This window comes from Lutjanus erythropterus, chromosome 1 (genome assembly GCF_056507025.1).
Source record: "Lutjanus erythropterus isolate fLutEry1 chromosome 1, fLutEry1.hap2, whole genome shotgun sequence".
NCBI lineage: Eukaryota > Metazoa > Chordata > Actinopteri > Lutjaniformes > Lutjanidae > Lutjanus > Lutjanus erythropterus.
Window position 1 is genome coordinate 45381671 of NC_139317.1, and position 27409 is coordinate 45409079.

At 39.5% G+C, this 27409-nt stretch overlaps 1 protein-coding gene across 2 annotated transcripts in view; it reads left to right on the forward strand.

Moving 5' to 3' along the window:
• Positions 1-27048, forward strand: part of arnt2 (aryl-hydrocarbon receptor nuclear translocator 2) — a 108254-nt gene extending 81206 nt beyond the window's left edge. For both annotated transcript variants that reach the window (XM_084722239.1, XM_084722247.1), the window contains 7 exons: positions 6625-6700; positions 7002-7125; positions 7273-7375; positions 7464-7602; positions 10166-10316; positions 26165-26310; positions 26465-27048. In XM_084722239.1, the coding sequence (XP_084578365.1) occupies positions 6625-6700; positions 7002-7125; positions 7273-7375; positions 7464-7602; positions 10166-10316; positions 26165-26310; positions 26465-26563 (838 nt within the window). In that variant the 3' untranslated portion in view covers positions 26564-27048. The remainder of the gene's footprint in view (positions 1-6624; positions 6701-7001; positions 7126-7272; positions 7376-7463; positions 7603-10165; positions 10317-26164; positions 26311-26464) is intronic.
• The last annotated feature ends 361 nt before the right edge of the window (positions 27049-27409 follow it).

Sequence of the window (27409 nt, forward strand, 5' to 3'; positions counted from 1 at the left end):
ATTGCACACCTTCCATGTGGTCTTTCTCAGTGAGAAATGTGATTTATCTTCAGTATTTTTCTTATTTTGATGGGTAAATTGATTTTAAACTCGACTGAATCCACCACAGGCCCAGAGGGAGCTCTCTGCATGTGAAACAGTATCAGTCGTTTGGTCTCTGCTGCTCCGACACCATCTGCATTTAAGTTGTATCACTGTTGCAATCAATGTATAGTCAGAGAAGATTTATGGACTGTTTAAAGGGCGACTGCATCACCGTTCTTTTCTGGGTTTCTCAAATGGAAACGCCCACTCAGCTGTTAGAAAAAGCGGTGACGTAGGATACAGCGCTGAGTCCAATCCTCTCGTCGTCTCAGCTGGGAGATGTATATGAGCAGGCACACTGCAACTTTCACAAGCTCTGAGCTGTTATTGTCTAAAACACAAAATAAACTCACAAAAAGCAAGAAAGTATTCTTACACCAGATGCCTGTAAAAAAAACATACACATTCTGAATTTGAGTGTCTCTTACTGGACCAAGACAAGCTTGTCTGTTAAACACACTTAAAACTCAACAGGAAGTAAATAAAACTCACCAAAAAGTCTTTCTTAGTCCCTCCACTGTTCAACGATCACCGGTAATAATAAATCCTTAATCCACCTTGTCAGATGTGAAAAGATTTTGGCTCCCCGCTGCCCCTCTGATGCTCGACCTCCCTCTCGTTTCTCTCTACTTCACCTCTTTCCCGTCCCCACCTGCTGTCATCGTCATCGTATATCATCGTATATCAGCTCTGTACAGTATTCCCTGTTGTCAGGCTGGTCTCTGTTGGTCTCAGAGACTGCGTTTGGTCCTGGTTTGATCATGTTCACTGTGAGGCTGCTGAGCCTGGTTCAGTTTCCCGCGGTGTAAACATAAACGCTCCCCTGCTGCTCAATGCCGCAGGTCCGTCCAGACTCCAGTCATGTTTGGACTTTCAGCTACACAGCTAGCTGAGCTAACAGCAGCTAGGAGGGTCAAAGTGAGTTATAATGGATAGAGTTACCTTTGACAGGCGGCCATTTTTGACATGCTGCTCCTCCAACCTCTTGGGTTTCTACAGCAGCATCATCATGCAGAAACCTACATCACATTACATGGGATAAAGTTCTTATGGCTTGGAAAAACAATGTGTTGACCCTAAAACCTATGTATTTCAACCAAAATTGAAACATTCTGATTTGCATACATGAGAAACACCCCTGGGCAGCTATAGAATGATACAAAAACTTCAAAAAACAACCAAAAATGAATGTGGTTGCCCTTAAAATTTTTTCTTCTCACTTGTTTCAGTCAGAAGTGGTACCACCTGGTTGCCTTATAGGATGGTACACCGAGTCGGTCACATCAGCTAAATGGTTAGTAGCTAGCTGTTAAGCTGACGTGACCAGAGCATCTACCATTTTATCTCTGTGCAGCAGGTGATGACAGGCCATCACTGCAGAAGCTGATTTCCAGCTGATTTTGCTCTGGTGAATGACTGGATGAACCTGTAATAATGTGCCATGGCAGCATAGTCCTCTGCCCTTACTTAACTTTTTGACAAATTATATGTCGGATGAACTTCTACATTCACACACACAGATTGCAGCAGTGGTACAGCCACCATATTTAATATTGAGCTGCTTTATTAATACATTATTGCATATTGCATGGGCCTTAGTCCTATTTTGGCAGGAGAGGAAAAGAAGAAATTTAGATTTTTTTTTACCACACATTTTTTACCATATTGTAGAATGGTACTGAAATGGAAACTCGAGTCCAATTTTCGTTGACACTCACTAGCTAGAATTCATTGTTTTTCACAGAATTTAATATTTCACTCTTTCAGGCGACATCATGAATTTCAAAAACTTTGTTGCATACAAATGACCTCCATACATAAATGATGGATTAAAGCCAGCATTTTCAACTTAACTCAACGGAGTGAGGAAGGTGTTACAGGGAGAAAAGTTATTTGTGCTCTAGAATTAGAAATTTGTGCAGTCAAATGAATAATTAATAGATGCAAATGAAGTCTTGTAAGGGCACAAATTTATACTCACAAATGAACTTTTTTAACCACATGACACCTACCTGGGCTCATAAACATGTAATGTAATTAGGATCACAATTTTAAAAGCAGCAAAGACAGCTGATCAATAATAACATTTTTGGGAGATGCTAGTAGCTATTAAATGGCTGTTTACAGAGACAAACCATGACCTGTCCCTAAACCTAACAGGGTAGTTTTGTTGCCTAAATGTAACAAAACGTGTAATTTTTTATTTTATTTTACTCTCCAGGTTGAAGTTCTCTTTTCCACGCCACTGCATCCTCTCTCTCCTCATTTAAATGTGATGAAGTGTAGGAGTTTTATTTCAGTCAGTGAACTGGCTTTTAACTGTTTGAGCATTATGTTAAAGTAATTACACCTGTGTGGGTGAGACAAACAGCGGCAGTTTGTGCTCCCACAGTCTCACCCTCTTTGTAGCCTCATGCTGACTCAAAAAAGCATCACAAATCACTGTGAAGCAGTGAAGCTTTTGTTGTCTGTCACAGCCCAGTGGCATTTTGTGTTTATGAATCAGATCTGTTCACCACTGTTTGTCGAAGCTGTGGTACTGCTTACTTCCTGGTGAATGCGTAGCTACATGCAGGTTAAAGCAGGGGGGGTCTGCCTGTGTGCACTCTGCAGCACCTCTGGTAGTCATGTGCATCAGAGTGAGTTGTGGTGGCGACACAGGAGTGTGTGCAGGCTTCTCTGCTCCTACTTCACCTTCAGTCACCTTCAATATTTTGAAGTAGTTGACCTCCCCAGTGATATTAAGTATATTTAAGTAAATTCTTGATATTTTATTTTTGAGAAATAGTCTGTGCTTTGTTGCTATGTTGTGGTGTGCAACAAAGCTATAAACATGCACATTACTAAGACAAACCAATGCTAGCTTGTAGGTTAAAGTATAAAATTAAGCAATTACAAATACAGATGTGCAGGTGTCACAGAGACAAACTGTGGGATAACAAACTCACAAGTTAGGACAAGTCACAGCTGATTTGTAGTCCAGTCTAGCACAGTGGAGGATTTTCCTGATCAGTTCAACCACTGTGGAACACTTTGGATGTTCCTCTGTATGTAGCTCGACAAGGTTGGTGGCGTCCTTCTCCAGAGAACACCTCAACCACCGATCAATCCAATAAATCTGCACATTTCCAGAACAGTGCGATGAGTCTTTTGGCTGTCGTATCAACCAACGATTAATAACCGCTCGTTATGTCAAGACCAAGAGCACTGAGGTGTAGTTACATAGACACAGTAGAGGATCCCTGGTGGCTGTGGTGACAGCTTCTTCTTTACTGATTTAGAGACTTTGGGAGGATTTTTCCAAATTGAAGCCCAAACATCTGTATCGCAGGTCACCCCCTCTCCTAATTCATCAATTGCACTTCGTCTATCTTCCTGGGAGGCATTCCAGAATGTGTAGATCTTGGAAAAAAATACTTTGTTTCTCCAGTTTTCTCTGACCTGCTGCTAATTTTGACGGTTTTGCTAGACTTACTGTATATTCACTGTCTGTCCCAAATAACCAGACGCTGCAACTTATCTGTATGTAGGTTAATAAATCTTGATGTCAGATGGGTCTAAATGAACCATCAGTCAATTAATTCATTTTTTATATACAATCATTAATTCCTGGTGTGGAGACGAAAAAGGAAGAAAAGGTCATTACATCATTTTATTACATGTACATGACTTTGTTAAATAAGCAATTCTTATTACAGCAGTCTAAGGTCTGTCTGTTATGATGCATTCAAATGCGGCCGTTTTTACCCTATTTACAAGATGAGCCCCCAGTTGCTATAGACACAGTTCTGATCTTAGGCTCTGGATGAGTAATACAAACTTTTTGAATCCAAAAAATCATTTTATGTATATGTATACTTTGGGTCAAATAATTGTTTTTAGAAGTGGGATGAGGTAATAAACCTCTGCATCACCCTGGATCTTAGTGTCCATGTGTCTCCCATAGACTCCCAGTAGAAGTGGTACCAAAGTCTGGCACCGAGCAAAGCATGGAATATTCTATAGGGATGTAAGGACCCTTACTTTTTAGTTTTCTTGCATGTAGAACAAAATAATAAACCAAGAAAAAGGGCAGAAAAATACAGAGAGGGATAGCATGCTCTCATTCTGTGTTTTGAACTAAACAAATAGCCCACTTTGTGCTTTTTGATAAAATTGAAGAGTCTGCAGTAAGAGCTCTTCAGCTCCTCATGTAGACAATTTTGGTCTTGAAGTGAAGTGATCCAAAGCTATTACAGCAGTGGGGTATCTCCCTCCTGAAGCCTTTCACAGTAAATGTACTTCCAGTCTGTTGCATTCAGAACAGGCCATCTATGCGGTTTTTTTCTTCTTTGTTTTTTTGTTGTTTTTTTTTTTTTTACGAACAAATGAATTCTCTGGTTCATTCTCTGTACCATTAACAAATGGAGTGTGAGATGCACAGGTGGATCAGTACAGCCTTGACAGTAATGCAGACATTGTACCTAATGCTGTAGTAAAGAGGGAGCTGAGTATTAAAGTGACACTCTTAATTAACTAGTAGACCACTCTGTGTTCATGACATGTGGCCTCAGAGTGCTTCAAACAAAGTGCTACAGAAATGAACCCCCCCATCTTTCTACAGGCTGTGTTCAGCTATTTTTGCACCTTTTTTTTAAAGCAAAAATCTGTCAAGCACACCCAGGTGTGTGAAGGTGTTAAAGTACTAGTCAAGGTTTGAACATCTCTCTCACGCTCTCACTTTTGTTCCTTGTTCTTTGCGCAAGTACTGTCACTTTTCATTTGAATAACCAAGTGCGACACTTTGTATGCCTTCAAGGTGAGACCTGTCTGGAAATGTGCGCGACTATTCCCTATTTATGATTCATCACCCCTTACCATGATGGCAGAGATTTCACCCTGCGTTCAAGTGTTTCTGTGAGGAGCAGGTTTAAATACTTTGCCTTTAGACATAGTCAGACTATGCTTAGACGTCCAGAAGAGCTCAGAGTAGCTGCTCCTTCATACAGACAGGAACCAGTCAAGCTGATTCAGGTGTCAGGATGCCTCCCTGTTCAGGTATTCCAGACACAACCAACTTTGAGGAGATCCAGGATCTCCCAGTTTATCCCAGAACCAGAACTTGCTTGAGGGTTTGCATATCCCATCTGGTCAAGGAATGTCTTCAGATCCCAGAGGAGGAACAGGAGGATGTAGCTGGCCACCTGAGTTAATTTACAGTACTTAACCTTTGCAATGCAAAGCAATACAGCAGCTAGAATTTATCACAGCCACTCCAGACAATGCATGTGATTCCACCAGAAGCGTTGCAGCACGTGTCCCAGAGGCAGCTTTCTACTCTACTCCGCGGAGAATATGTGCCGAAGCTATTTTTGACAGCTGCCGCGTCAAGCTGCGCATAGCAGATCGAGTCTGACAGGAAGTCAGACACAGAAACAGCCCAGAAAATCCAGTCAGCTTTCAAAACAGAAGACCCTGTGCAGACTTAGAGGTCATAAAAACAGACAGACAAGAAACCATGAACCTACCTTACCCATGATAGAAGTACAAAAATCAAATCAAGGAAAAATTACCCAATCAGGGTAAATCAGGCAGACAAACACTTCTGAAACACTCCTGGTGGGGCATGAAGCCCTGTGGAGGACAGAACAAACCGCTTCACCTATGAGACATGCCCAGTGAAATCAAGGCGTAAGGCCATGAATTCTCTTAAATGTCCCTGTCACATTATTGTTATTATCAGTAATGGGTATTGATCATTCTGAGACTAGAGATTTGTACTGTATTGAATGGAACATAGATTAGCTAAAGCTCTGTTATCAATGGTGTGTACAAGGTTAAAAAAAGACTAAAGTCTGTGAAAAGACCTCTTTTTCTACCTGTCCAACATCATTTATGTCATATAAAGTTCATTTGCAGTCTCAAATAATAATACACATATTTGGCTCTTTCTTGGGACCAGAGAAGACAAACACATCAGGTTCAGTAAAGTGCTGTCTGTCTCGGTCAGTCACCCCAGTTTGATTTCCCCATGTGGGTCCATTCAGCGCTGATGATGCAGGATGACATCACTAAAACTGTCCAATCAATGAGTCACCTGTCAGGCCATGTCACATCACGTTTATAGCTCTTGGTTTGTTTGTAACGAGTCAGCAGGAACATGGACCGGACCAAAACTAAAAAACAAGCAGCAATGTAGCTTTGTTTCCTTGTTCCAGACCTGACCCACAGGTCTGAAAGGTCATCTGAATAAATGCATCTGAAAACTTCCTCAAACATCTCCAACTGAAGCAGACTGAAAAATACTGGCGTACATTGATTGTTCGTTACTCATAACTTTAATCTACACAAATGTTTAATGTGTGCATGATGTTCTTTTCACTTTACTAATCTTCTTTCTTCTTTGACTTATTATCATCTACAGGAATTACATATTGTTGTATTAAATGTTTATTTATCACATCAGTCAAGTTATTTTTAATTTTAAAATGCATCCAGTGACTTACTGCATGTTTGCATTCTGAGGTGCTGATGCTGTATATGGTGTGTTGTGTTTTGCAGGCAGCTACAGCAGCAGCAGCAGGCAGAGCTGGAGGTTCACCAGAGAGATGGACTGACTGCCTACGATCTTTCCCAGGTAACCCTTGGCTTTACAAACACTTCACGACCATTGACTGTACATAAAAATGGAGGCTGCAGCCCCACTGAGGCCACACAATTAATCAAGATTTTACTGAAATGGCAAAATGGCTTCCTGCCAATTTCAAATTGCATGTGCAATATTTGTTAAAGGCAAACTTTCGAATTAATGAATGCTGTGAAGCACACTACATTCTGCTGTCTTAAAAAAACATTTTAACTTGTTTTTCAATCAAAATAAGAATAATAATGTAAAAATTTCAGCCCTACTCCTAACCATGCCACCCCCTCACCCTCAGGTGCCCGTGGCCAGCGTCAGCAGTGGAGTCCATGAGGCAGGGAAGAACATCGACAAGACAGAAGCCCTGTTCTCCCAGGAAAGAGACCCCCGCTTCGCTGAGATGTACACCAGCATCTCTGGCTGTAAGACTCACACAGACAAACACAGAAACATCTGCATGCACCACATAGATACATCCCGACAGTTACTGGCATATGTCTTCTCTCTGTTATTTCTACAATACTGATCATGATCCATCTGGGGAATTTTTTGTGTTTGTGTGTGTGTAGCGGGAGATAAGAAGATGATGGTTCCCTCCTCTACAGCTGGAGGACAGCAGCTCTACTCACAGAGCTCCCCCTTCCAGCAGGGACACTCTGGCAAAAGCTTCAGGTACGTGTCAGTGATTTGTGGCAGTGATGTGTGTTAATGCCTGTAATGTTCGTATTTCACAATTATTTCCTTTTGTTTGTGCAAACAGTTCCTCGGTGATCCACGTCCCCGGCGTGAACGACATCCAGCCGTCAGGCTCCTCCAATCAGAATCTAGCTCAGATCACCAGACAGCTCAACCCAGGCCAGGTGGCATGGTCAGGCAACCGACCCCCATTCTCTGGACAGGTAACACACAAGTCAGCAATCTCCATGGTAACCATGTGTCAGACTCATTTTATCTGCTCCTCTGGTGTCCGTTAACAGATGGACCTTTCTTATTTTATGTTTTATTTGTGTGTGTGTGTGTGTGTGTGTGTGTGTGTGTGTGTGTGTGTGTGTGTGTTCCACAGTCTTGCTAAGAGAATGTGCTGAGCATATGTTTCTTAACTGGCTCATCTGTCTTCCACACACGCTGCTGCACTTGTCAGGTCATCCACCAGACTGAATTCTTTGTTGTTCAGTAACCTCTGAATGCTTCACAATAACTAGAGGCAGATGACATGAGTGGACAGGAAGGCTGAAAGTTTTCACCACCTCTAAACACAGCAGACATTAATAACTAACATCCTACAAGGGTTCCATGTGTCCTGGAAAATCCAGGTTAACATGGAAATGCTGCAGTGCAGTTGCCCAATATTGGAAAAGCCCAAACTATTCTGGAAAACACTGAGTTGCTTTGGAAGATCAAGAGAAGGCTCAACACAAATTTATCAGGTTGTTTTTGAATCATAAAGCCCCCAGGATGTATTTTGGTCTGATGTCTTTGCAACAGCTGGTGCATGAATTACAGGAGGAAATTAAAGAAACATCAGTCTGTAGGTTGTTGGAATATTATGTCTTGAATAGCAGCAGCCATGTCTGTAAATTAAGTATTGACATTCTCAAAAGAAACAGTTAATTCCTATGAACATTTTAGGCTGTTTTTGCTGTAAATTTTCTCAACACAGCTGTGCTGTTAACAATAACCTGTTTTTGTAAATGATAAAAGTTACTAAAACAACTTCCCACTAATGTGGTTCCAGAAGTGTTTTCCTCCCTATTTTAATTTTTTGCATTTTAACAATGTCCTTCAGTGTCATTTAAAGGGAAATAAAATCTTCCCCTTGGCCTGTAGTGCTATATGTGGTGCTAGTGATTTTTTTGGTGTGAGTTTCAGAGTTTTGGAGATATTAGCTGTAAAGACGTCTGCCTTCTCTCAAATATAATGGGACTGAATGCCTTCAAAATACATTTGAAAAATTCAAAGCTAGTAACTCTTTGTAAGAATCATGACCCAAGTACTCAAACTAATCCACGCACTTTGTTGTCAGCAGCAGCATTCTTTCTTTCATCTAGTATGAAAGTAGTGCCTACGTGAAACTGCTCACAACATCTGTAAATTATCTTTAGTAATCTGTCATGAGTTTTGGAAAGAGATGCTGGTTTTGAAAATTCCAAATGCATTTCCTTGGTGCTTTAAGCACCACAAGCTGAGTGCCATTTAGACCCATAAGACTGGAGAGACATCTCTACGGCTGATATCCCCAAAACTCTACAACTCACACCAAAAAATTCTAGATAGAAAAAACAGTGTTACAGGCCAATGAAGACTCAAAGAGGCAAAACTCCTGCAACACTCATAGTACAGCCAACAATGCGTTTTGGCTCTGGCCTTCATCATGAAACACATTAAAACCAACTCTTTAAAAGGATATGAAACAGACAAAGGAATTCAAAAAGGTTAAAAAAAGAAAATTTGAAGTTAGGTTGGGCATGTGGTCATGTGGCCTAAAGCCAATCATTGTCTCAGACTAACAGATTAATCAATGGGTTTTTATAGCGGCCTCTAAATATCCCTTATTTATGAGGTTGTGTAGTGTTTTTATTATGTTAATTATATTTATATTTTGTTCCAGTTTTGGTTTTCTTCTGTGATATATCTTGCTACTCTCTCTATACTGTATATAACATTGTATAAAAGTCTGTAAATTAAAGTTTTATTTAAGTATGCCATATTAAATAGACACATTTTTGCTTAAAGTTTTTTTCAGGTATAAACCTGCTACCACCCCTTGATTGCACTTCTTCGGTGTATTGACCAAACATGGTGTCAATCATGTCCCTTATTGGTCTGGGACAATAATTGGCCTGAGGCCACATGACCACATGCCCAACCTATCTTCAGATGTGCCCTACTGGCTGACATGTGTATGGGTTTAAATGATTGCTTGACTCTTTTATTACTCTTTTGAATTCCTTTGTGTGTTTCATACTCTATTAAAGTGTTGGTTTTAGTGCGTTTCATGACAACCTTGCACTGGTCTGCAAATTAAGCTGTTCAGCGTACCACAAGTGTTGCAGGAGGTTTATATTGTTCACAGACAGCAGCTGATTACCTGTTAGACAATAATGTTATATGAATATAGTAGCTGCATTAAGCTCATTTGGCAGAGCACATTTGTCAAACAGCAAAGTGTTTCATTTTGTAATCTGACATGTTAATGTGTCACACTGTCAGATCATTTTTCATGGGTCTCAGAATGGATATTAACACATTTAACTTAATTACAAAGACTGTTCAAACTTGAAAGTACTTTTTTTCTCATTTCATGTCTTATGAAGGCATAAATAAGTAATCATAGTTTGTCTTCAGGAAACTTGATAAAAACTAACATTAGTGTACTTATTGTGTCTTATTCTGAGCTTTGAGTTGACTGTACAGTTACAACCCTGATATGCTGCATATGTAACCATTATCTGTGCTCTCCAGTCCAGTAAAGCCCAGTCCAGTCCATTTGGTATCGGTTCTGGCCACAGCTACCAGACTGACCCGGCCTCTTACAGCCCCCTGTCGTCCCCCGCCACCTCCTCCCCCAGCGGCAACGCCTACTCAGGACTGACGAACCGCAGCACAGCTTTCGGTGAGCTCTCATTTATTACTGGATGATCTATGATAGTACACACACCTGTGTGCTACAGAACATTCATTTCATATTTTATGAACGCAGTAACTGAGGAACAGCATGTGAGAAACATCTACAACCCCGATTCTGATCTCTAGAAGGTTTTAATAGGCAGGTATGGAATCACACATGGCTAAATACTTGGACTCATTCATTTAGACAAGAGAATTTAAAATTATAGCAGCCATATGATTGTATCATCACAGTAAGATTCTTCTAAAATCCTTTAGATGATAATGGTCAATTATCATTCAACTGGGAGATCATGATTAATGCTTTCTAGTCATCAATTGTGCCAGTTGTCAGTACAAGTAATCCAGTAAAACTATAAAGTCTTGTTTTGTCCTGCTCTCATTTGGTCTGTATAAGTGACTGCATTACACAAAAACCAAACACGTCCTGAATTGGTTTCAAATAAAAGCTCTCTAGTGTTTCAATGGACAAAACCCGTAATTTCTTAGGCTTTCATTGTGAAACATCTGCAGGAACATGTTGTGGAAAAGACACTGACTTGCAACTCCATTCTCATTCATAGGATAATGTTCCACTTGGGCAGGGGTCTGCAGCCTTTATGATCAAAAGAGCCATTTTTCTCTCGACAAAAAAAAAAAATCTTTTTGGAGCAGCAATTATTATCCTCTCTTTTCCCTGAAGACTTATTTTTGATTTGGACAGTCAAGATGTTCAGTCACCATCAAAATTTAGAGGAAAAGGCACTGAGCTATAGATGTGGGCTATGATGCACACGAAATAATAACACTTTTTTAAAACTTGGTGTATAGGCTACAAATTTTTCAGTCAAAATGATTATCAAAATCACTTTCTACTGAAACAGCTCAAGATTTCAAGGCAATGTACTGCAGCAGATTTGAGTCTTTAGCCCAAGTCAAGCTCTTGTGTTTTGAAATAAACCTTCAACAGTTTTGTTGACCTGTAATCTTTAGTTGAGATGATTTACTTTTCTTCTCTGGATAAACTTCAGTCTTTGAGTTTTAGAAACTCAAAAAATGTAATTCAAACTTTGGTCACAGTGAGAAGTTATTTTGGTACCTGAAAATTAGATGGTTTTAATTGAAAATATTACATTTCTAACCATCACTTACTTTTAGGATTTCTAAAACTGTGGAGTTTGAGTTTAGCTCAAAAATCTATTGCAGTATGTTGCCTTGAAATTTTGAGTTGTTGCAACTTTTTTGTAGACCTACAACAATGATAAATGAAAATTAAAATCCTGCATTTAAGAACCGCATGTAGTTGCAGACCCCCTGGCTGACTATTACTGATCCGTTTTTGGTTTAATATTTAACTGACCTGCAATACTGCTATCCCATCTGCTGCATATCGGTCGATATGCCTCATAGATGAGGATCTGCAGCAAAAAATGTGACATCCCAACTTTTTAATAAGGTCTGGCTGTGACTTGCTATGTACATCTGCATTAGTAAACCTTTGGCAGAACATCTGGCAGCTTGATAGTATCACTGTTAAAATCTAACTATAGTCTTTCAATCTGTCTGTCTGAATGTATGTAATTTGTATGTAATGCATGTAATCTTGAGAACCACTTATCTGGTCTACTTAAAACTTGGCATGTGTGTTACTGGGGACCTCAGGAAGTGCAGTGCCAAATTTGGGGTAATGGCATGAAAATCATTTAAGAATTTACAATCATTACAGATTATTGTTACAGTCTGCAGTTAGCAATACCAGAGGCCAAGTAGTCAGTTCCAAGCAGGCATGTTGTGAATGGACGCTGCACTAGTCGTATACAAAGGAGAATGAACAATACACACAGTTTGTCCCTCTCACCATGTTATCACCTTCTGCAGTGGACAGAGGTGAAACTGAAAGTTGTTGAAACTGCAGCACATAACTGAGGCAGCAAAGAAACCAAAGGGTAAAGAGATAATTATTTCAAGACAGAGGTGAATATTGTTGCAGAAGCTTTTGTGTGGTGGAAACCAGTGAGAGAAGACAACAAAGAGAGGTGTTTCTTCTCATCTAGTAATATATTCACAAATGATATACTCAACTCTTTAGATATACGACCTTATCTTGTTATTTACTCACTGGCCTTTGTGTGTTTGTTGTCAGACAGGGCAACAAGAGACCCAGCCTTATTCAGCAGCTGATAATATTACAGAGATCAGAGATTTGCATCTGATTCATACGGTGTGTTCACTGGTGACACCATTGTTACCGGAACAAATACACTGAAGGTATTCATTTACAGTGAAAGCAGAGATTTGTGGGTTAATCACAGCACAGGCTTTTTCTAAAGCAGAAATGAGAAAAAGAAAAAAAAAGACAGAGAAAAAGGTATCATTAACTGTTCGCCCTCCACAGTCTGGAGGTGAATGTGCTGTGGAGTTAATGAGCATTACACACTACCTTATGATTATACATCCACAAACCTATGATCCATGTTTCTGCAGTGAAATCAGAGAATATGTTTTACATGTTTTGTGGAGTATAAAGTCAGTTTTTTATGTGGTCACATCATAGCAACAACCTGAGAATTTTGAAAAAATGGCAGTGTTTGTCACAGGTTGAAGTCTCCAAATTATCCAAAATGTTTCCACTTCTCCCCGTTCATGTGAAGGCACCATTAAAGGTCCAGTGTGTAAGATTTACGCCTTGATTCCACTGGACACATCACATCGATTTTGACCTGTTCTCTGCAAAGCGTCATGCCCCACCAGGAGCATTTCAGAGGTGGAGTGTTTTGCCTGTCAGATTTTGTCAACCTGCTAAGATTTTGTTTATTTAGTCAGTTTTCCTTGATTTTTGTGCTTCTACTATTTGGCAGAGGTCAGTAGTTTCTTTTTTGTCTGCTTTGTTGATCACAAGTCTTCACGGGGTCTTTTATTTTGAAAATTCACCAGATTCTCTATGTCTGACAGCTTGACACAGCTTCTTTCAAATATAAGACACAAATAATGGCATACCGGGGTATTTAGAACTTCCAAAGGTATGATTTTTAACACACTTAGTGTGAATACAGTTATTTAAAACATACTGTAGTTGCAACAGTTTTTTATTGATGGAAAAGAAAAATATAACATGAAATGAATTTATTAAAACAGGGAACTTAGCCAACAGAAGAATTATTTCGCAACTTGGCTGGTCATTTCTGCTCTATAGATCATCTAGCTGATCAATTAATGACTAGTTGTGGAGTTACATACCACATAACTTTATCTTGAGATGACTTGCAGTTTATTAGCCACATGATTTTATTCCGTTACCAGTTGGCAAACATCATTTGCACATAAGCTCCATTCACCCTATTTGATGTGTTGCTATATGCTGCAGCAAAGGTTTGTTATTTCCTATTTATTCATTATTCTATGGGACATAAGTATTTAAATCCAGCAAGCCTTTTCTATGGAGTGTAATTTCTTATTACACAGACACATAGAATTGGAGCCTAGACAATGTTATACATGCTACAATGATTTCTACCACCAGCAGCTCAGTTTTTACTACATAGTTGTTTGTTTTTACTGTCATATACCATCTGCCCTGGTGAAATGTTATGAAGGTATGACAAAATAGATAACGCCCAAGTCATGCCATGACAGACATGCCATGAGTCCACAATCTTTCACTGCCATGTTTCTACAGTAGCCTAGAAGTGACAAACCAAACATGCTCTAGAGAGGGCCTTTTGCATTTTTCGCAAGTTTCTCAGCGACCATAAGTTTTCCCACACATTTGGAAGGAGAGGACAAGATGTTTGCAATTTGCAGGCTCACCACAAGATGCCACTTACACGTACACAGTGATCCTCTAATGCTCCTTCAGTGGGTTCCATATGTAGCAGTTCAATACTGTAAGTGGCTTCTTGTAAAATGAGCATTGGCAAGTAAACCACAAAACACTGAACTGACTTTACAGTGATTTTATTTGGAGCAAACAACACATTTCGCCCCTGGCTTCTTCAGGTTCACTCAACAGAATCAGATGAACACTAGGGCTGTACAATAAATCAAAAAATTATTGAAATCGCAATATGGCCAAGTGCAGTATCCAGATTGCATAACCAGAAACTAATTGCAACTTTTTGAAAAAGGAAAAATGTTTGTGAAAACTGCATTATAATGAGATATTACAGTCCTGCGAAGATGCTCTGGGCAACAAATCTTGTTCTCCAGATGTAATAAAACATGTTTGTTCACAAGCAAACGTCACATTATTATGATTTTAATCATTATTTAAATATGAAAATTTTAATACAAAACGGTCATTCCCACTAATCATATCTCATATCGTAATTGCAGTTTCAGTCAAAATAATCGCAATATGACTATTTTACCAGATCGTGCAGCCCTAATGAACACCCACAGGTGTGATAAATATACTTATTATATGGCTTTGTTAAATACTTGATTCTGATTGGTCAACTACAGCATTCTGTTATTTCTGTATAACAGACTGTTGTTATGAAGAACAGACTGTTGCCAAGTACAGACTCTGGAGGAGCAATAAAATCATTGTTAAATCACTAAAATCATTTTAAAATATATATATTATATTTTGTGTAAAATTAGGCATTCATGTAACAAGCAGGATGTACAGTGAGAAAGTCACTAATGCTAAAAATTCTATCAAATCATTTTAAAATTCATGTTTTGTGTCAAATTATTATTTTTGGAGGGCTGGTAAGTAACCAAACTAATAAGCAGGATAATGTACAGTGAGCAGGTCACTGTTGTGAATTAAAGCCCTTCAGGATGATTCAGGGTCCTGCATTACCCTGTTGGGGTTTATTTCCCAATAATGACCACATTATCCCTTATATAGATCACATGACTAATTATCACAGTCACCTCATTTCCAAAAATAAACATTAATCCAAATAGCTTGATAATTTATCACAAAATTACATTAATCAAATAACAGAGCAAGATTCATGATCAGTATGTCATGTAACCTCATACTATTATACAACCACATGAATAGGAAATGTTAAAAATGATGAATTAATGTAATTTTTTTGTGTTAAACTGACATGCTCTTTGACTCTTTGTTCAGTGTTTGATATTTTTACCTGAGATGTTGCTGTGACTGACCACCACCTGATCCAGTATACTGGCTGTACAGAGAGAGTTCTGTTTATTTTTATGTCGAGAAGTTTCACACAGCAAACATACGCCACAGTGATTACACCCTCTGCATCAACGCCTCGCCGTGGAGCTCATTAAGATAACACAAGCTGTTTAAGCATGCCAATAATATGAATCATACTGGATGTATGGAGAGCCTCTCTACAGTGTGTATCTAAATATAATGAATAACCAGCACAGATTGCCAAAGAGAGAAGAAAGAAAATGTTGATGGTATCTTCAGACCTCGGCTGAGACCAGGTTACTGTTGCCATGTATTCGATTCAATTAGGAAAGCCATTTCCCTGCTTTCAAGCCGTTTTGCCTTATTTTTGTCCTGGTACAGAGCCAAAGTCACTCATTAACAGTCCCATCCACCGTTAATATACACCATTCTGTACGGCCTTCAAAGCTTTTTTCTCGCTTCACACTGTGTTAACAGCCTTTTCATGAGTGTCATCTGAGTGCTTCTGAACACTACTCAATAAAAAGTCTTTTTCCACTAACACGCTGCCACTAAAACTTGTGTCAGATGGAGTTGCCTACATTGAGCTGTCTGCAACACTCTGAGCATCATTAAATCCCAGTTCAAACCGTGCCTGCTTAGAAACACAATAGCAGCATTTGAGAGCGGCCTGAGAATATATTTGTTGTGGTCGGCCACCACAAGCTGTGAGCGTGTGAACGGGGGGGTTTGTGTGCTGCTGGGAGACTCTGACATCGCACACTTAAGAGTCAGCTGCAAGTCGGCACTGCGTTCACAAACTTTTGATCAAGACAGTTATTTTTCACTCTTAACAAATGCACATAAATGGAACATTCTAGGATCAGTCGACAAATAGTTGTTTGATACATCTGATGTCTTTGATATATGTTAATTAAACTAATCATATACATGTCAATTACTCACTTGTAGAATAGTCGACTAGTCTGTACTTAAATTTATGTTAAACTGGTTAGGGCAGGGGTCTGCAACCTGTGGCTCTAGAGCTGGGTGAGGCTCTCGAGCCCCTCGCCAGTGGCTCCCTGTGGCTTTGGCAAAGAATTATGTGGAAATGAAAAAGTTTTTTTTTTTTCTTTACATTTTAATTTTCATTTATCATTGTTGTAGGCCTACAATGTAAAAACAAAAAAGTTGAGAAAACTTAAATTTTAAAAGCAGTGCACTGCAATAGACTTTTGAGCCCAACTCAGATTCTTAAGTTTTGAAAAACTTTTGCCAACTACAAATTTTTTGTTGAGATAATTTACTTTTCTAAAATTGAACCTTTGAGTTTCAGAAATGCACCAAAATATCTTTAAAAAAGTATTGAGTCAGTGCATTGAAGTGAAAGTGAATGATGGTCAATAAAACTTTTTAGAGTTTATTTCAAAAGTCTTTTGAAATAAAAGTCATTGCCTTGAAATTTTGAGTTGTCTCAATTCATTTTTCTTCCAGTGTAAAGTGATTTCTACATTTTCCAACAGTACAGATATGTAGCCAGTACAGGAAATTTGAGAAAAAGTAAGATGTGTGTCACACCCTACATCAAATACCTTTTCCTCTAAATTTTGGTTAGTCTTCCTGAGTCTCCATAAGGTCAATATGAATGTCAAATTAATAAAAAAGAAAAGTCTTCAGGGAAAAGAGAGAACTTTAATAGTTGCGGCTCCAGACAGATTTCTTTTTTCTTTTTTTGGACCAAAAATGGCTCTTTTGATCGTAAAGGTTGCAGACCCCTGAGTTAGGGTGTCATCACTTGGGTCTCTTAGAGACCACAAAAACAGAAAAACCCCAGAAAGTCTGTGTTACAAAACTGAGGCTGTGGAGGTTAAAGATGTAGTTGTTTACTTGGCAAGGTGGGTGGAATGAAAAGATGAGAGAATTGAGTGATTTTGGAGTTGACGTTATATAAATTTGTTACAGAGACATTTACAGATATGTTGTTGAAGACAAATCTGTCCCAGTGACTGAGAGTTTGCGTCTGGCTGCATATCATACCACAGTGTCTAGCATTTAATGGTCTAGGTCGACCCCAGAAACTCAATATGTGCTTTATCCCCAGAGGGCACATTAATTTAAACATACACAACCTCCTACACACACTCCAGCACGTCATCTCGCACTCTGCTGTCTCACTACACATTACTTTTGGAAGCATTTGCTTTTAATCCCCTAGAAGTTGAACTTCTCTTCTGAAAGACGTCACACACTAAAAAACTATTTCTAAAAGAAATCTAAATCATTTCAGTTTGGTTTCACAGTGGTGGTCAGTCACATAACCAACAGCAAAACAATAGCATAGATCAGTGAGTCTTCGGTTTTTAATCGTCTCTCTCAGATCTGATTGTCAATTGAAAAAACACACAAAATGCAGTTTTTGCAAATCTGCTAATCTGCAGATGTGTCTCCATCCGGATGCTCTGGCCACTCAAATCAGACTCCAAAATATCTTTTTCATCACTGCAACGCAACACACAGCAATGACGTCAAATCCACAGTGACAGTAGTGCATCAGAGCGGCTGAGCATACCAGCCTCCTCGTTGCTGAGTTTTTCTGATGCAAGTTCTGCTCCACGAGTTAAGAGTGCCATTGTTTTGGCAGGCAAAATTATGGATCTCCATTTGTCATGCTTCTCCGTTAGAAGCCCGTTTCACCAGCATATGTGGTTACTGACGCCCAGATCATCACTAGGGTGGTGATATCTCTACACATATTATGATCTGATACTTGCAACTAACAGTGTGGACAGTCTATCCATCACTTTGAGAAACAAATCTGATTTGCCTGCAATCTGAAGCCTATTTGTAACTCATTCATCTGTGATCTATAAATCTCAAATTAACTTAAAATTGACAGCACCTGCCTTACAGTCAGAGATTTGTGTAATGCAGCAGCAGGGTTTTTTCAGGAATAGCCATGGGCTAAAACAGAAAAGGAAAATTTCTGGAGGAAGAGATCATGGCAAGGGTAGAGGAGATTGAAGCCAGACAACACCAAACATGAAATTCCTATCAGATTGTTCATAAAGTTAATGCAACATTCACCACAGGCTGGGGTGTGTATGCAACCCAATACCCCCTCATGACCAGCAGGAAAATCAAGATTTAAAAAAACAAAGTTGGTAGAGCACACTCCCCATGTACAAAAGCTGAGAGTCCTCAGCAGTGTCCATGGCTTCTGTTCCAACCTGGGTCCCGCTGCTGCTTGTCTTCCCCCTACTCTCACCCTATTTCCTGTCTGTCTAATGCTGTCTTATCAAATAAAGGCTTAAAAAAAGCCCCATAAATAACATAAATAAGTAGGAATCAGCCAAAATTGGAATCAGCAGGTCAGACCCTTAAAAATCCAGAGAATTTCCATGTCAAAGTAACACTAAACACTATTTATAAGTGGTAGAGTCATACTTGAGATCAACATTGATAGCAAGTCCGTTTTATAAATGAAGCCCTATGAGTCTAGTGCAAACTACAACAGGTACACACACAGTCCAGCTGTTCATATTGTCACTATTTGTTGCTTGTATGCTTCAGTAACTAGTTTTCATGGACATATCCATTCAACAGAGACTACAAGTGAAACAAATTGGTGGATAAATTAAATAAGAATATAGATGGTGCCAAAACTTAACTGGTTCCAGCTCTGCTAGCAAAATGAATATCTTTTCTGACCAACATTCCAAACCCCAGACACGATGCAGATATTACCTTGGATTTGGAGATTTGTGAGTGGCATTTTTAAAGACTAAATTAAAAGATAAACTGAGAAAATAATTGGCAGAGTAATCATTTCTGCAGTCATCGCTGAAAATAAGAGTTCCAGCCCTAGTTGAGAGGCGAGAAGTGACCGAGAGCCACACCTCTAGCCGTAGTGGATAAAAATGGAATCATGGAGCACAAAAGGTTGGGGATGCTTTAGCGTGCATTCAGTCAGTGATGGCTCATCAGCCAGCTGCTCAGGACTCCCGCTGTTTGTTGTCCACATGGCTGCAGGAAGGAAGCATGTCCAGCATGCAACGGCTACTTGATGGCATTTTAATGGACACACACATTAGCCAAATGGATTATCTCTCTCTGTGCTGCCTCGTTTATTTATTCTTTATTCCCTCCCTTTTGTTCTCTCAGGCAGATTTTTACACTAAATCCATTTTTACTGCGTCGTTCTCACCCTCTTTTTCCATTTGCCTGTCAGCCGATTTGAGGGATGGTGTCAGTCACAGCCAATGCCATTCATTTGCTGTGTTGTTGCGTTTGTTTTTCAGTATTCACTTATGATAAGCTCTTGTTTTTACTTATCTTGTCTGCTTTCCACTTCATGTACACTAGGCCAGCCTGTTCTGTGTTTGGTTAATTACTTTTCCATTCGTATTTTGTACATGTGCTCTCTCTCCTGTCTCCATCAGTGGCGCAGCCTCTTGCTTGTATCTGTGTGGAGATGAGATGAACATTTTGTTTATTATTGTGAAACGGCAAGAATGTTCCTCTGCAGGGGAGGCAGACAGCTTATCAATCTGCCTTGCTGTAATGCACTCAGTAGACTCTCAAAACAGCCTCGCGGGGAGCGTGCGTGTATGTGTGTGCATATCTATATTCATGTTTCCTGTAGAAGTGTGTTACTGCAGCTCAGCATTGTCAGTCAGAGAATGTAGTTGTTGTGTGAGTGAGAGAGAGTGACAAGAAGAAAGTTATAAAGCTCCTACTGCTGCTAGCACCACATTGTGTTAATATGGACTGCAAAGAAACTTTGACAATTTATGGTAGTTTAAATTTACATACAGAGTGATTTGAACCAGGCCTTTATTTGACACAGGCTTGTATTAGAGACCAGCCCTTTATTCCCCATTGTTCCTGTTTTTATTAGAATAATTGATCATATATTTGCAAGAAGCCTCAATGTTTTCCGATCTGCTCCTGTCTTAAGTTGCTACTGATGCAAAATTCCATAAGGTAATTATGGTTTGAGTTCTTCCAAATACTGAAGGTTGTGGTCCAAAACTGTTAAGTTAATTCATTTAAATTATTGACATGATATGAATTAAATTTTAGGAAGGCAAAGACTAAAACTGATGTGATGCAGTCACCTAAAGAAAAGACGCTGCAGCTAAATTCCACCAGGCTCGGCAGTCAGAGCTGATCATAGCCATTCTATACAAAGATTGTGATTCCACCAGCAGCACCTCAGAGCGTCCCGAGTCTTTTTGATGGACGGCACATCAATCTGCTTGGAGCAGATGGAGTGGGCAGGAAGTCAGATACAGAAAAAATGTAGAGATTCTGGTGAATTTTCAAAATAAAAGACCCCATGCAGATTCGCAATCATAAAGACAGACAGCAGAGAAAACTATTTAACTACATATTGTACTTATCCATGATGGAAACACAAAAAGCAAGGAAAGAGGACCAAATCAACAAAATCTGAGCAAGTGACCATAATCAGGTGGGCTAAACACTCTGCTGCTGAAATGTTTTTGAAATGCTGCTGGTGGGGGCTGCAGACCTAATTAAAACTGTGGTGCAGGTGTACTGTGCTCCGTGGAACCATCATGGATGATGGTATCATTGTTGGGTGGGGGAAGTTGTTCTATTTTTGACTGCATCCCATAGTAGAAAAGCTAGCTTGTTCAAACGAATAGGGAGAATCTTCACCAGCTCACCACTGAAGTCACCACCACATCCCACTGTCGCTCTAAACAGCAACAAACTGTCTCATGCAGCTGAGAAAAGTCTGGCTCCCATCACCAGCAAAGGGAGCAGGCAGATAAACTCTCACGTCCCTGCTGGGTGAATGTCCAGCTAGTTTTGGCACAATACTGGAATTTCTAATTTCATTACAATACCTAAAAATATCAATATTCAATGCACTTTTCAATACCACAGGGAAAAACTGACTCAACAACGAGGGCGTAAAACTTTAGTTTTTACCGAAAGATAACTATGACAAGGCATGAGAAAAAGACAGCACTCGGAGTATGAGAGAGGAGGTGGGACTATGTGGCATTGCAGCAGTGTGTGTATCAAGTCACTGTCGGAGAGGAGACGGCGAGAGAGTACTGCTGGTACCCAAAAATTAATACTATGAAAAATGAGTAAAGCATTTCACATATTCAGTATGGATATGTAGCAATATTTCGGCACACTATGTCCGACTTACAACCCTGTGCCTGCATTCAAAGGGTCTCTGCACCACGTCTGTAACTTAGCTTAGCCAGTAACTTAGCCATATCGAGGAAGCTAAGCTAAGAAAACAATATCAGAAATAACAGAATGTTTGAAAGAAACACACTGACAGTGGTCAACAGAAAAGTGACACTGCACCAATGTAATGAAATGTCTTCAGTTCACCTAACTGGGCAGGTTTAATGAGAAAATGTTTAATGGGACATGAATACATAAGATTAGTGCAATGACCAGCAGCTTTTAATTTCTCTCCCACATGCTACCTCAAATGCAAAAGGCTGTTAAATCAAGATGTTGTGATGGCAGAGGGCTCAGTGGTCAATGACCAACCCTTGAAGACGTATCACTCTTTCGGAAATACAAGAATGTCCTCTACCAGGGCACCTGCCTCCACAGTGGTGTTTACAACAGAGTGGAGTGTCTTTCCTTCACAGATAATCTTTGGCTGAGCACAGACACCTGCTTGCAGAGACCATAAGCACCGAACAACAGCCAAGTTTCATTTTGGTCTTTCATCAAGTTACTCACAGAATTAACGTTAATTACAGACAGCTGATATGATCAGATGCCAGCGCCGTTTGTCTTGAAGCTACTACCTGAGCGTTTTGTACACTGTTGTTTGCCAACTTCCAAAGTCCAACTCAAGAAAACAACTCATGGGGCACCCAAATCATTTTCCTATAATTTTCTCTCTCTTATGGAGCAAAATCCTCACACTGTAGATACTAGCAGCATTAGCAAGCTCAAGTGAACAAATCACAGTGAAGTTCAGTAAAGAAGGGATCAGTATTTTATCAGCTTTATTGTAGCAGATAGCAAGTAATTAAAACATCCTCATATCGGCCCTGATACTGATCCTTTGAACGGGCTCGGGACATCTCTAATGTTCTCCATGGTCACCTTTATCTTCATCCTGACTAATTACTTGCAGTCGTTTCCACTTTTTCAAGGTATGTTAAGGTAACGTCCATGAAACTCAACAGCTGATGCAGATGTTTCACTTTAAAAGCCTTTTAGCAAATCAGACAGCATATTATCTCTCTTTCCTTGTAGGTTTTTAATGCAAAAATCTTTGTAGTAATTGAAGAGTTTTGTTGACATCAGAGTATAGGGCTGCACGATTTGGTAAAAAAGTCAGATTGTGATTAGTTTTGACTAAAATGGTGATATAATAATAGTAAAAGTTCTCAGTTTTGCATTACAATTTTCATGGTCACTGAAAAAATCTATTAAAAGGTCTGAACCAAACAAACATGTTTTCTTTCATCTGGAGAAGAAGATTTGTAGGCCAGGTCATCTCTGCAGCTCTACAGGACCTCATTATAATGCTGATGTCTCATAGAGTTTCCTAGTGGTTGGTTCTGGTTCTGTGATTTGGATATTGTACTTGGCCATGTTGCGATTATATTGCAATTGCGATGAATTATGCAGCCCTAGCAGAGTAACATGAAGACATAAAACAGTGAAGTAGAAGTGGTTGGAATAACAAAGTAAATGAAAACAGTATTTCTGTTCAAAAAGCTAAAGTGTCAGCTGTTAGAATGACGTGACTGTTATTGCTCTGACGGAGTTTGTGCTGTAGAAATGTACATTAAACTGAATTTAGCAAGAAAAGAGATAAACAGGGAAAACATTTCATTAACAGTGAATGAAAAGAGCTGATTAGAAAACAGAGACATCTTTCTAAAATATGAAAAAATCTGTAGCAGTTAGGGGACATTAGAGATAAAGCCCCGTCTCTAATTAGATACAAAGATAACCTGACACAATATGTTATCACATCATCTATAATTATGTGATACAGAAGTCACAATTACAAGATAAGGCCTCCAATTTTTCTTTTGGGGAAACTCGCCTTTTAGAAATAGCATAAGGATAACTGCAAAACAAAGTTGCCATTAAAACTCAGTGTACAGTCACTGCTGCACATGCTAATGCTACTGCTCTTAGTTTCATGCTGTGATCAATATTATTAAGCCTTGGGTGCTGATGGTATTTAAATGTTTGATGTTTTGATCTGTGGGTCAAAGTGAAACGCTCAGCAGCGCTTCCATCCACCTGAGGTGTACTGTGGGTGTTTCGAAGCATGAGAGCAACAGCAGCCAGTGCTGAATATGAGATGGATCCTTTGGGGCCTCTGAGCCTTCTACAGTCGGCACAGCAAGACAGAGAACTGTCATCCTGCACACAGAATGATGTATCTTATAGTCATAGCATAACTATAACTGCTGGTGTATCTGTCTGTGTGGGAGAAACACATGTGGAAGTTCTCTTCTCCATCCTCTCCCACTTCTGTGATGTGTTCAAGTTCAACACCATCTGTTTATATTACAGAATGTGATCAGTGACAGTTTGATGGAGCTCAGAAACCACCACGCTGCCAGATACTCTACTGGGAAATATTAGATGTTGTTGTAGTTAATACTTTGTTGTAGTTGTGTGCTTTTAAACAAGTATGATTATAAAACTTATTAAGCAGCAAACCATAGCAAAGTATGTTCCAGTATCTATAGAGTAAAATACCTACAGTACCTCAGCACAGTGGAAAAGTCTGAAACATCAGAGAGCTGCAACAATTAAATAAATAATAGATTATTAAATGAATCACTAACTATTTTGATAATCAACTAAGTTTGTTTTTTTTATTTTTACCTAATAAATTTTCTCATTTCAGCTTCTCAGATGTTAATAATTTCCGGTTTCTTTATTCCTCTCATGACAGTAAACTAAACTTTCGACTTCGAGACATTTGAGAACATCACCTTGGGCTTTGGAAAACAGTGATTTCCATTTTCATGAAATAAATCTTTAGTTGCAGCCATGAAACGCTGAAAACAAGCTTTCATAACTAATGTTATTCTGTACTGTTATTGAAACATCTGTTGACACTACAGATAGGATTGCAACTAATGGTTATTTTCATTGTTGCTTTATAAGTCATTTATTTTTTTTAATCACTCAATTAATAATTTACTCTGACAGAAAACTCTGAAAAATGTCCTTCACTGTCTCCCAAGAAGACATTCTTTAAAGACTCGTTTTTTCCAAAATGCACAGAGATTCTCACAACTCAGACAGGAAAAACAAAGATGGCCTGCTCACAAACCTGCTCAAATTACAGCAGAACATCACTAAAATGTGTGTCTGAAAACATTTGAGTTGAGAAATAGGTTTGCAGTAACAGAATCTTAATTAATATTTGATCAGCACTGCACAGTTTGACCATTTGATCTGAGTTTTGTGAGCTCAAAACATGTGACTCTTCAAATCTGGACCAGTGACACTCCCCTGTAGAGTCACTGTATCAAACCCGACTCATATTAAATATAAATGGTTATGATTGGCCCGAAGAGGTCCAGGACGGGTGGAAATCTGTCGGAATGGGACCAGACGTACCTGCCAGAGCAAATGAAACATGAGCTCACAGATTGGTCTGGACTGATCATATGAAAAAAGAATGAAAATAAAGGAGAAACTTGAACAGAGGAGGAGGATCAAGCAACACAGTATGTAATAATGAAATGACAGTAGATTCATGAGATATCATCAATTAGATAGAGTGACTAGATAAAGTGTTTTTTTTTTTAGTTACTCTGTCCAGGGTCACTTGATTACATTTTTATATTTGTAGAAGTGATTTTTTTGAGGCTGCTAGGGCTGTGACAGAATGGATTTATTCTTTCTGTGGTCAAAAACATCATATTCCTGTGGGATGCCCCCCCACCCTGCTGTAAAATAATTCAATTTATCTGACTTTATTTAACGATGCTGTTGTAAGAGCAGCGTCTCTCCTTTAAGGACCAGAGAAGTTTGTAGTGTTTGAGTGCCACAGGGAAGGGGAGTGTAAGTAGTGACAGAGCTGCTCACAGCACAGCAGAAACTTGCCTACTTGTCCATCTGGCAGTAAATGTACAGTTCAGGTGTGTCCAATAATTAACTCTGCAGCTTGTCTAGACCAAGAAAAGTCTTGTCTGCTATATTTCAGCTGTTGAAAAAGTGAAGGGGGTTAGCCCTGAAGTAAGCCAAGCAGAAAGGGCTAACATTAGCATGTCTATCTGAAAAAAGTGGTATTTGTGCATCCCTACTTTGGTTGGTCTTTTGACCAGAGGCTGTTTTCCTGACTTGTCAACCAGTCAGCGGCTGTGTTGCTTATGTTTCTGGCCATGTGTTACAGCTCATCTAACTAGCAATAAAATGAGATTGGCTCTTCAAAAATAAAATTTGTAGTGATGACAGTAATGAGCTCAACCCTGCTGCAGGCATCATGTGACCACAGTATTATCTGATATCAGTCTGAATTTGAGAATTAAGTTTGAAAAAGTTGTTGAACTGAATGATTATGGTCATACATAATGATAAATAAAAACACATTTGAAACACAAGTAGCAATGTTAGTGTTAACAGTGTTAACAACAACCCAAAAAATTCACCTGAGATCAAACTACATAAAAGGAAAGGTTTATTGTACAATAAACAGATTTGTGATCACTGTGACACTAACTGGACCTCGTGTTTGAGTGTAACCCTGTGTTTGTTTGCAGATGTGTCGGGGGAGAGCAGTCAGAGCGGAGCCCAGTTCCAGGGTCGTCCCAGTGAGGTCTGGTCGCAGTGGCAGAACCAGCACCACTCCCAGCAGGCCGGAGAACAGCACACACACCCCAACCCCAGCCAGACAGAAGTCTTCCAGGTAACACACACACATTAAGATACACACACACACAGACACAGACACACAGCTGCTGGCTGCTGACCAGTGTCCACAGAATGTAATATGTCTGATAAGATCTGTGTGTCTGCAGTACGTCCCTGACCTCTGACACCCTCCCTCTGTGTCTCTGCAGGACATGTTACCCATGGCTGGAGATCCCACCCAGGGAACAGCCAACTACAACATCGAGGACTTCGCTGACCTCGGCATGTTCCCACCCTTCTCTGAGTAACACTCCCACCCCTCCCCTCTGTCCATCACTCTCCCTCTCAGAACTGGACTGATGTTTGCATTCATCTCTCATGTTGTCTAATTTTTCTATATTGCTGGGTCACCAACACACAGCTGACGTGCAGCACGGTGAATGTCTGGGTGCACTTATCATTCGCACACACACACACACAAACACACAGTCCACTGATGTTTGGGCTCAAACGCCTGCAGTATGTATCTGTGAACGTACACATACCTCATCGCTGCAAACAGGACGCTGCTGTCAGATGGAGGGAACATCAATCAACTTGCATGAGCTCTTTGTCTGTCCTCACCATGATGGACACTGTCTCAAGCTCTTTGAGTCTGTCACATTCAGGTCAGTCAGACTGTGAAGCTCTCTGCAGTCAGCAGCAGCAGGACCAGAGGACGTCTGTCAGCTGACAACTATCAGCACTTTTATTCAAGATTTTACACTTCCTCTCTTATAGATTCCACAAAGCAAAAGTTTCTACCAAAACTCATAATTAAGACATCATTTTCATCAGTAGTTAATGTCTGCAAGCTGTGGAAGCTCATTTCTGCCAATGTGATGAAAAAAAGATCTTGTAAGTTATTATAATGAGAAACTTTCTCTTATGACTGACTTGTCTCAGAAATAATGACTTGATATCTCAAAATAATGATCTAATATTTCAAGATAATGAACTATTTTGAGTTTCTCATTTTTGAGATTCTAACGCATTATTTTGAGATGCAAAGTCATTACTTAATTCCAGTTGACTAAAATAAGGCATTAAAAAGTATTAGAGGAGAAAGTTGGTGCAATAGACTGGGTGTTAACTTGCTTCAACAATAGAATGTA